Source organism: Dermochelys coriacea, chromosome 4, assembly GCF_009764565.3.
Source record: "Dermochelys coriacea isolate rDerCor1 chromosome 4, rDerCor1.pri.v4, whole genome shotgun sequence".
Lineage (NCBI taxonomy): Eukaryota > Metazoa > Chordata > Testudines > Dermochelyidae > Dermochelys > Dermochelys coriacea.
The window spans coordinates 124,921,573-124,932,760 of NC_050071.1; the positions used below are offsets into that span (position 1 = coordinate 124,921,573).

Genomic DNA, 11,188 nt, shown 5'->3' on the forward strand with positions numbered 1-11,188 from the left:
CACTCTGCTGACTTAAAAGGGGCAACAATGAAGCTGATGGAGCCTGGACTCTGGGGTGGAGAAAGACAAAGGGATGATACAGAGGGGAGAGGAAAAGATAGGGCGGGGGAGTTCAGAACAATGGAAAAGAAGTGGGAACATGGCAGATAGAGGCAAACAAAGGTCACACTGGGTGAAACAAAAGCATTTTATTCCAACTCTGTCTCTACAACAGCACTCAAATTACTCCCCCGTATCAGAGACATCCATTATTATGATTTTGCCAGAAGCTGGGAATGGGTAATAGGGGATGGATCACTTGATGATTTCCTGTTCTGTTCTTTCCCTCTGGGGCACCTGGCATTGGCCACTGTCAGAAGACAGGATACTGGGCTAGATGAACCTTTGGTCTGACCCAGTATGGTTGTTCTTATGTTCTGTGCACACAAGCTTTCTGATAAAATGATCAACCGTAAAATAGCTAAGAATGTTAGTATTAAATGGTCATCACCGGTTTCAGAGTTCACTCCTCTCATTTTAGAATCTTTTGCTGAGACTGCAAGTGGAGTCTGAGTAGAAGAGTGGAACAGCTGAGGCCTCTCACCTCTATCAGACCAAATTTATCGCTAATGTAGCTCAATTGAAATCAACAGATGGGATGAATTAAACTCACTGCTACTGTCTCCCAACTTAGTGAGTCAACATAGGATCAAGTCATTGAAGGATTTTCTTTGCAACTAAAGGCAAGATTCTTTTTAATAAAATATTAAATTCTATAGAAATGGACTGGACCAGAGTAATGCTAGTTTAACGTGTTATCACCTACCTACTTAGTCTAACCCCAGAGGCAGTAGAGGGGTGATAGGACCCATGAATAAGGCTCAGATTTTGCCATGGATATTTTTAGTAAAAATCACAGACAGGTCATGGGCAATAAACAAAAATTAATGGACGTTCATGACCTCTCTGTGGTTTTTACTAAAAATATCCTTGACAAAATGGGGAGGGAGGAGGGTCCAGCACCCACAGTGGCTGGGGGCCCTGGGGTCCCCTTGCCCCCTCTCCCCCAGCAGGGTCCCCACGCCGCTAGTGGGAGCTCTGGAGTCCCCCCACAACCTGCGGGAGCTGGGAGCTGCTGGGGGCCCGCCGCCAGCAGCGGCTAAGAGCTGGGAGGCTGCCTGCTGACAGCTCCAGCCCCAGGGCAGAAAATGTCAGAGGTCTTTGAAAGTCAGATTCTGTGACTTCCGTGACATATTCAAAGATTTACCAATGAAAAAATAGAAGGAAGTAAACCTAGTATCTGCCTCTTGAAAAAAGACAGGATATCAGGCACTCTGTCTACCCAAGACAGCAAATAGGGGGAGCCACAGCCTATATTGAAGAGAAGGCAGGTGGCTGTGAGAGGGCTGAAGGGCCTAGTAAAGGAACTTTACATGTTTTGAGGCTTATCTAATGGGACTGTTGGCCCCTTACTGAAACTTTAGTGGGGTTTTTGGTTTGCCTTCTCCCTGTACCAAAAGAAAGGGGAATGGCCAATGAGAAATCAAGATCCTGAGCCTGACAGTCCCCAGGGCCAACGGGGAAAGGCCAATGCTCCCGGTCAGCCCAACTGACAGGGCAGGTAGGCCAATGAGGGAGTCAGGAGCCCAGGGTCCTGTCCTCCGTGTCAGCTGGAGTTAACTGAACCAGAGTAGGGCAGAACTAAGGGGAGAGCAGCAGCCCAGGCTTAGCTGGAGGCAGAGCAGGAGCAGCCAGAACCAGAGGGGCCAGAAAAGCAGCCCAGAAGGCTGAGCAGCAGCAGCACGGAGCCAGAGCAGTCCAGAGCCAGGAGCAGCGCAGACCAGCCATGCTGACAGGGAGCCAGGGCTGAGCTGCAGTCGGGAGCTGTGGGCCCAGAGCTGGGGACTGAACGCCCTCTGTGCCACAAGTGACACCAGAGCCGAGTGCGGTGAGCAGCTGGGAAGAGTGGGGGGAGGGACCCCGGGCAGAGGGCCCAGTGCAAGGAGGCATTGTCAAACAAGAGGTCTTGCAGGCTGGACTTGGAGGGGGACCATGACCCCGATGGGAGGGGCGATGCTTGGGAGAAGGGTTCCTGCCAGCTAGAGCCTGAGGGCGTGTGGCAACCGCCAGAGCAGGTGTCTGACCCACAGTGCCACCACAGCATAGCCAGGGCTTGAGAAGGAGTCCTGGGACATGTGAAGAATAAACTGTGAACTTCCCATATATCCCAGAGACTGCTGTTTGTGGTTTCCCCGTGCCAACAGGGCAGGATTACTTGTTTCCTTTAACCTGTCTGACTTTTTCTTATTTTTCTTACCGTCTTGCTGTTCAGTAAATTGTATTTGATTTGAACTTAATGTAGTGCTCCCTGGGCCAGGGTAGTGGCGGTTGTGGAGAGAGGACTGGGGACACCCTAGCTCCTGTCCTTAGTGGCCATGACAAGACTGGGGGTTAAGCCTCCCAGTAATCCTGGGACCACCTTAATTGGGGTTACAAGGACTCTGCCGCATGGAAGAAGAGTCTTCAAGGTCAGGCAGGCATCTGGGTAAAGGGAGTTGGAGAGAGGACAGAGGTCCTTTCACTATCCAATTCCACAGGGGTAGTGCAAAAGCCAGGGAAGTTCTCCACAAGAGTGGGACCATTCCCCCACTTACACGTATATAAACTAAATAGGCTTAGGAACTGTTTAATAAAATACAGACTTTTTCATCTCTAAGACACTAATTTAAATCCAGCCCAGCTCAGAAGTCACTGAAAATTATGTCAAATGAGTTAGTGATCTCAGTCCAGTTTCCAGTGGACAGAAATTCAAAGTACAAAAAACATTACCACCACAACTAGCAATCTTGTTGGCCATGTTATTACAGAAGAATCAACAGCTAAATGAGCACTGGTATCTAATTAACCACTTTCCAGGACCTTCTGTCATCTGGGTTGAGGCACACTGCTGGAGCAAATTGTACTTATATTGCCTGTTTTGTGGATAACAAGGACTGTATTCTCTATATCAATTAATTCAGCAATTTCATGAGTATTAAAATACCTTTAAAATAAAATTACTAAAACATTAAATTTTAGAGAGAGTTTTTAAAGACCATCTGTCGTAAATATAAAGAGAAGAGTAACAACCTTCCTATATACAGTACTATAAAATCCCTCTTGGCCAGAGGCAAAAAATCCTTTCACCTGTAAAGGGTTAAGAAGCTCAGATAACCTGGCTGGCACCTGACCAAAAGGACCAATAAGGGGACAAGATACTTTCAAATCAGAAAGGTTTTGGTTTGTCTGTTCTGTATGCTTGCCGGACACAGATCAAGGAAGCAAGCAATCCAACTCCATTAGAATTAGTAAGTACCAGCAAGGGAATGCATTAGTTTATTTTTGTTTTGGCTTGTGATTTTCTCTGAGCTGAGAGGAAGGTGTATTCCTGGTTTTCTTTTTGTAACTTTAAAATTTGGCCCAGAGGGAAATCCTTTTGTTTTTGAATCTGATTACCCTGTAAGATTATCTTCCACTATAATTTTACAGAGGTGCTGCTTTTACCTTTTTTCTTTATAATAAATTTCTGTTTCTTTTGGAATCTGATTGGGGTGTTTTTTTTAGTGTCCTAAAAAACCCCAAGGTGGTCTGTGCTCATCTTGTTTATTCTCAAGCCTCCCCAGGAAAGGGGATGTGGGGGGTTTGGGGGGATATTAGCGGGGAGTAGGAACTCCAAGTAGTCCTTTCCCTGATTCTTTATTAAATCACTTGGTGGTGGCAGCATTACCTAATCCAAGGTACAAGGGAGAATTTGTGCCTTGGGGAGTTTTTAACCTAAGCTGGTAGAAATAAGTTTAGGGGCTCTCATGTGGATCCCCATGTCTGTACCCTAGAGTTCAGAGTGGGGAGGGAACCCTGACACCATCACTACTTAGTTAGAACAAATACATATAATCTATAATTTGGCTTTTTACTCTCTCTGTTCAACACACTATTGCTGAGTTGTGGGGAGTATTAATTATTATTAAGGTATTTGTTTGATATTACTACTAGCCTGGAGGAATGGAAACAAGCTTTATCTCCTGGGGTTTCTGAAAAAAGCTTTCAAAATAAATAATTAACACTGTTCATGCACCAATCAATGACATGGGAGAGAAAAATGTAGGAAAGCACAATACTTAAATTGTGGGTCTGCTATGAATTATTGATACTGAAGAGAAAGCTGGTAAAATATTCAAATTCAACTTTCTGCAGTAATTTGCTGCACTTATCTTTGGTCATTTGCTGCAGCAAAGGTTAAAGATTCCAGTCATTTAATATCATGGAATATGGTGAAGAATTACACAGAGCACTATGTTTAATTGCTATCATGTACACATGAAAATAAAAATAATTATCTATGATTAAGATCATGAGACTGATTCAGATTTACCAATGATTAACATTAATTGACTGCAATTCAAATTAAAATGTAACAGCTACATCCTGTTTCCACAAATGTTTGGGGGAAGGAGAGAGGAGCCGGTTTTAAAAACAAAATTATGAATTTGCATTCGCACAGCCTTTATTTTTAAAGCATCAAAAGGAATTAGTCAAAACTATCATTGTTTAGTGTGCATATTTTACAAACCTTGTCTTTTGTTTTACAAGACATTACATATTATATCAGTAGTAAAATAATAATAGCAGCTCTAAAGCTTGTCTCTTTCACCAACATAAGTTGGTCCAATGAAAGAGACACAACATCCTTCTCTCTCTCTAACACTGTACATTGGCACACATTAAGATCAATATATTCGTGATGATAGGAATGTATTTTCTTTTAGAAGGACTAATTGTAGGTTTGTGGGTGCTGAATGCCCAAGTAGCCAACACAATAGAAAGAACTTCAGGACATTCTAAGCGATTCTAAACTGCAGGAGATGAATTAGTAATGTATGCAGAACTCTTGATACTCGCTCTATCAGAAACCTTAACTTTCAATTCCAGCACGCTTGACTCAGCCCTTCACCTCCCAAGATAGATAGATGAGAGTACATACGGTTTACTGCACAGATGCCTTTCATGCAGAACATTAAAAACCAGTGTCCTATCTGTCCTAAATAGATACTTAAGTTTCCATTGCACTTTTTCTTATGGTAGGATTTTGCCCAGCTGTATCTGCACTAAATTTTAGGTTAGGCCCTAGGTTGCTGTGATGAATGAAGTGATTCCTTTATATATTGCAGACAAGCTAACATTTATTTTAGGCAAGGTGCTTATTACCATGAAGTCACTGGGACTATCTGTAGTAATACCTAAACTGCCTACCAGATCAGACCATCTATTCCAATCTCCTGTTTCTGACAGTGGCCAATACCAAATGCATCACAGGAAAATGCAAGGAACCTCTTAGTGGACAATTGTAGAATAGACTGCTCATAGGGAAAGTTTCTTCCTAGCCCCAGACAATTCATGGTGCATGAGGAATTATATACTTTATATGTTTTTAAAATTATATCTAATTTAAATGACCAATGTTCTCATTATCCTTACAAAATGTCTCATCTTTTAAAAAAATACTACTTCGCTCTTGGTCTCAATGATATCTAGTTGCAATGAGTTCCACCTGCTAATTATGTGTTTTGTAAAAAGTATCTTCCTTAATTGGTTTTAAATTTAATTGGATAACTTTGTTATTATAGGGAAAGGGGAGCACCTGGTTTACCTTCGCTATACCATTTGTTACTTTGTATGCCTCTGTCATGTTGCCTTTTATTGATTTGTCTCCTTTTTAAACTAAAAGTCTCAAACTTTTCAGTATTTCCCCAAAAATTTCAGAATTTTTTTCAAGGGGAGGGCTTACCACTGATTTATATAACAATATTATTATATTGTAGTATTATTTTTAAAACCCATTCCTTATGCATTCTAACATTTTGTCTGCTTTTTAGACTGCTGCTGCATAATGAACAAAGACTTCCATTGAGAACCATGAGTACTACATTCAGTAGCAACGTTTGCAGGATCAGCCATAAAGTGCTATGGAATCCTTCAGGTTGAAAGTCATTATGATAAAAATGTAAGAGGATTATTAATTACAAATTTACCTATTTTCCATTTTAGATACCTGAAGCTGCAAGTAACCCATTACCCGCTCCATGTGATGTCCCAGCATGCAGTGCACCAGCAACATCACATTCACCATTAAATATGCCTGTATCATAGGACCAGCAGAGGTGCTCAGGTAAGTGGCTGCTTTTTTACATTGTAGGGTTGTTTTGGCTCGATTTGGGGGGGTAATATTTTTCTTTCTGAACTCGTAATACGTGGATAAACATCAGAATTTTCTGGCTCCATGCTCTAACCTGATTCCTTTTGATGGTGATATCACTGGCAAACTATTATTATGGTGATAAGCACCTTAGTAATACCACAGACAGATATCTCATGAAATAAAAGTCTGCAATTTGTGACTGGGATGGTGGAGGGAAATAATAATTTACATGGTAAATGACCTGGTTATCCTGCTACTTTTGCTAAATACTTGTAGATCTATTTTAACAACTCCATATAGTTGTTACAAAATACTGTCTGAATACAGAGCATTTTTCACACTTTCTACGCCTTTCATTTCAGTTCACACCACAGTGCATTGAAATGTGATGCATGATGTGATCTCCAAGTATCCTCCAGACACCCATAACATGAATTGAAACTCAGGTGTCCAAAAGCAAAGAAGACGGCATAGTAGTAACCAGTAGTTCCACTGTAATGTTTCCCTTCTTCACATACTAATGAGAAATAATTAGAGAAAACAACAAATTGGGAGTAATCTCTTTTGCTTGTCTGTTTACTTTACATCACATTGTCTTCAAATAATATTTGGAAACTTAAGTCTCCATTATACAACAAAAAAACCATTTGACATTTATAAGTGTATTTCTGACTCCAGAATATATTAAAACAGTAACATGCCAACACAGGGAAGTCTTCAAGCCCTCCAAAGTTGGCATCTTAATGAGCACTGCAGCTCAGTGCAATTTGATACACCTCACTGCATGCACTGAAAGTGCTTCTGGAAGTTAATGAAAACATACAGGAATGAAAAAGTAAATTTTCCTCCATAGTTTGTATGTTTTACTCCCTCCCCTCCCAATGCTGCTTAAGAGAAAATATTAATTAGAAAAAATTGAGACTGTGTGATTGATAATAAAAGAGAGAAAATTCAGAACAAAGGCTTACAGAAACACTGCACACAGCCATTACAATACTCAAAATATCATCCAGTATTTCTGGACACCTGTAAAACGTAGGTACAATGGGATGTATTTGTTAGCAGAGAGGCTTCATGATTTAGTGAGCTAAGCAAAGGCCTGGTAGTCAAGAACTACTGAGTTCTAATTCTGGGTTTGAGGGTGACTTGCTTTGTAACCTTGGGGAAATAATGACCGCAATTCCAGTCTCCCTATCTGTAAAATGGGGGTGGATAATACTTTCTTACCTTCCTCAGAGACCTGTTGTGAGGATTAAGTAGGTGTTTGTAAAGCACTTTGAAGATGTTAAGTGCTGAGTAAAAAATACCAGCTTTCACATTACAGAAAATACCTTAAAGACAATATTAATGGGTCAGACAAACTGAGAAAGGGGAAATTCACAGTTAAAGGGGCTTACAGCATTCACCCTAGTTTTCTATTTGATGAGTGATAGCTGCATGAAATACAGCAAGTGTGCCCCCAAAGAAAAGCAAGCAATTTTAACATGATCTACTGCTGTAATAACCTTTTTTATTATTAAAACTAGCTTTATGTGGAGATGAAATAAAAGAACCACATATTTGATTTTCTTGCATCACAAACACATAACTAAATGACCACTCAGGATTTCCAGTATGTGGCAGTTTGTCTCTCTCAGCAATAAGATTTTTTTTTAAAGCAGATATATGCAAATATTTCTGCTAAGTTCTAATTTTTTCTGAACAACAAATGTGTGAATGTCTCAATCTTTCAAGCCAACTTTCCCTCATGACTGACATTGCCTCGTCTTTATGTTCTAGACACTGTTTTCCCCTTCCCCCACTCTCTTAGAGCAGTATTTACAGAGGACATTGATTCTCTCTCTGCAGATAGAATAGTTGTTTCGCTAGAGCTGCTTATAGCAGTGTGTGCCTCTCAGTAATAAGACATCCAATTATTTTTGGCCCTGTGAAGTATTACCCTTCAACTTGCAATGCCAAAAATTGGGAACTTCACTCCTAAATAAATTATTTTGTATTTGAACTTTTACTGGCAACACTGATTCTAACTAGCTACTTCAAACTGCAGTAGTTTAACTGCTAGGAACTGCTGACAAGCTAACATTATCACTCCCCTAAACAAGAAAATCTGTTTTAACACCAAATACATTTTCATTCCAATATTTCATAGCACCATTAATTAACTATAAAGAAACAAAGTTGTGCCAGAGTTTGAAAATAAATGGGAGAGAAAATAATAAAGATGTAATAGTACTGGCAGGAGAGATTTTTAAAAGCGATATGAACAATCTTTAATCTTTTATCTATAGATTTCCTGTATGAGACTTTCTGAAAGGCAAATAACTCTGCGTCGTCCCTGCTAAAATCTCTCAAAATAAAAAGAATTAACTGAAGCTTACCTGTACTGGAATGTCATATTTGTAATTTTTATCTTTATTTCCTCTCCATGGCGAATTTCTCCAGTCATTTCAAAGAGTTTGTTAGCCATTTTCTCATAAACTTTGGCATTCCTTTTAGTTTGTTTCAGTTCATCAAAAAATTCTTCCCAAACCAGCATTAAACCTCTCATTTCTGCATCAGTCCAGTTTCTGGCCCTTCTGTGTTTCTCAGTCTGAGAAGAAACAATGTAACTGGGAATTTCTGCTGCAGCCATTGCTGATTGACCTAAAAGGGTTTTAAAAGAGGACACTTAATATAGATTGAGTTTTTAGTTTAGGTTTTTGTAGTGCAAGACATGCATATGTGGATAAAGAATTTGAATGACAACAGAACATATGAAACCTTTTTGCAACAGCTTGAAGCTTGAGTGCACAAAATGGGGCCTACATCTGACAGGCAGGAATTTAGTTAAAAGCTTTTAAACAGAGAAACGTCATTTTGATGTCACGTTACCATAGCAACAGAGCAACTGCATAAGCTACAACAACAAAAACCTTTTAACTGAAAGCCAAAGAATCAGGACAAAGTTGACAGGCCATCAATATTAAAGCTTTTAAACACTTTAGGTTTAACAAAAAAAGATCTATGCAGCCTTTGAGAACCTACTTTTAAGTTTCTACTTCTTTTTAGCTTTCTCTTACCTTTTAGGCAGACAATCTGCTAGCAGGGGGTCCTGGTTGCCTGAATGAGCTTTTAAGTTGTGCCTTGACATACTCTCTAGGAGGTTGCAAGGACTGAGGCCATGTGCACACACACAAACAGCTTTTTACAAAGATTTTTTTTGTAAAAAGCTTCACACACCTTTATGAAAATATATCTGTGTATCTACAAAATAATAAATGTTTAAGCAGCCAGTCTCCTTAAAAAAGTGCCTGCATCATTTTTTAGGAACACACACAAAAAATAGCTTTTCAGTGTTTATTACTTACACACACACGTATATTTATAATATATATATATATATATATATAGAGAGCGATTTTTTTTCCTAAGATGCTTTCCTGCTGCTAAGCACATTCTGTAGTCCTGTCAATTTGAATTTGTCTTTTGTAAGTATGTATAACTATGTGTATTTTGTATTTCCAGTAATTTAGATGCTATTTATGCTATTTTATGCTGCCAGTGTGCTGCCTCAGGACTGTAGCAGAGGCATTTCACCCGCTTTATGGAGAACCTAAAAGGATTATTCATTGAATTTAAAAAAAAAAAAAAAGGCTGCAAGATGCTTAGATGGTAAATAAATTGCTTTGTTGTGAAGTAAGCATTTTATGGTAGTTTTCTATGTACAGAGCTAAATTCTGTTCACATTTACACCAGTGAAACACCATTGATTCATCATATTAAATTGTATGACACACACTATGGGTCAAATTCTGCCCTTTCTTACACCCATGTAATCCCATAATGTCTATCATAAAAGAGTAAGATTCATGGAGTCGATCAGTTCTAGCAATATGACTGGTTAATGCACAAGGCATTAATTCTCTACATTCCAAATTAAACAGCATCTTGTATAAAAACACACATCATTGTTTGTTTTTCAGTTTCAGCATATAACAGCAATAACGACCTCACTGCAGGGTATTTCCTGGAGATTAATGACAGGCGGGGGTTAATGGCCTGAGGCTCACCCAGTCAGTCCTTAATCCCTAGGAAATGTTCTGTACCTCAATCCTTAATGCTTAAGTATCCTATAAATCGTAAGTCTTTTCATAACCACATCCTTGATCTTAACAGTAGTTTAAAAACTACACAGATTAGTTTGCATCCTGGAAAGGGTGAGGGGAGCCCATAATGCCTGTAAAAGGCACATGAAATAAAACCTTTAACTCATCACTGCCTGGTCTCCATGTTATGTATTTTATTGTTCATTCCAAATTGCACAAACAAAGGAACTGTGGAATATGTGATGAAAAAAATCAAAATTTCTCTATTTAGTAACTTTTACTCCAAACCCACTGAAAAATCTCCATGTGAGAAATATACCTACTGAGTGACAGGCCTCCTTAACAAAAGCGAGCCTCCAAACAACATTACTTTTTAACTGCTAATATGACAGCCTCCCTTTTAAAATTTGTAAATAGCACCATATGCTGTCACAATGATCTTGCATGGTTTGTCTCTTGGGTGCCCAGCTGGAGACATCACATGATTGGTAGACAGATGGTGGTCAGAAAAGGATCAACTGGTGACAGGTTCATTTTATTAATTTATTTTTATATACCCAGCACACCACAATGGGTTGCATGCATATTATTAATAAAAACAATACCAAATTCAATTGACTAGTTTTGAAGCCAATGACAGAGGCCCAGCAGGACAAACTTAAGGAAGTAAGAAGATGGCTCAGAAAAAATGGTCCTTAAGCTATTGCTAGGATATTGAGTGTCTGATCTGGGATCAAATAACGATCTTGCAGAAACCTCTATCCAAATGGACCCCAGATTGCTTTTCAGACTTTATTAAGCAATTATAGGAATTGTTTTGCCTTGACATTCATCCACTAGGGCTCTGAAAATGTTTTGTATTATTTTTATTGCAACCAATCATGTATTA

The 11,188-nt window shown here is 39.4% G+C and overlaps 1 protein-coding gene and 1 long non-coding RNA gene across 2 annotated transcripts in view; one reads left to right on the forward strand and one right to left on the reverse strand.

The window, feature by feature from the left end:
* Positions 1–9,022, reverse strand: part of MSANTD1 (Myb/SANT DNA binding domain containing 1) — a 28,772-nt gene extending 19,750 nt beyond the window's left edge. Inside the window, exons 1-2 of the mRNA XM_038399895.2 lie at positions 8,975–9,022; positions 8,593–8,857 (exon numbers count right to left, since the gene is read on the reverse strand). Coding sequence (XP_038255823.1) covers positions 8,593–8,846 — 254 coding nt within the window. The 5' untranslated portion in view covers positions 8,847–8,857; positions 8,975–9,022. The remainder of the gene's footprint in view (positions 1–8,592; positions 8,858–8,974) is intronic.
* Positions 3,227–8,595, forward strand: LOC119854792. Its single transcript, XR_005292626.2, has 3 exons — positions 3,227–3,326; positions 6,064–6,184; positions 6,577–8,595. It is a non-coding gene; the product is annotated as an uncharacterized LOC119854792 (long non-coding RNA).
* Positions 9,023–11,188: the final 2,166 nt, after the last annotated feature.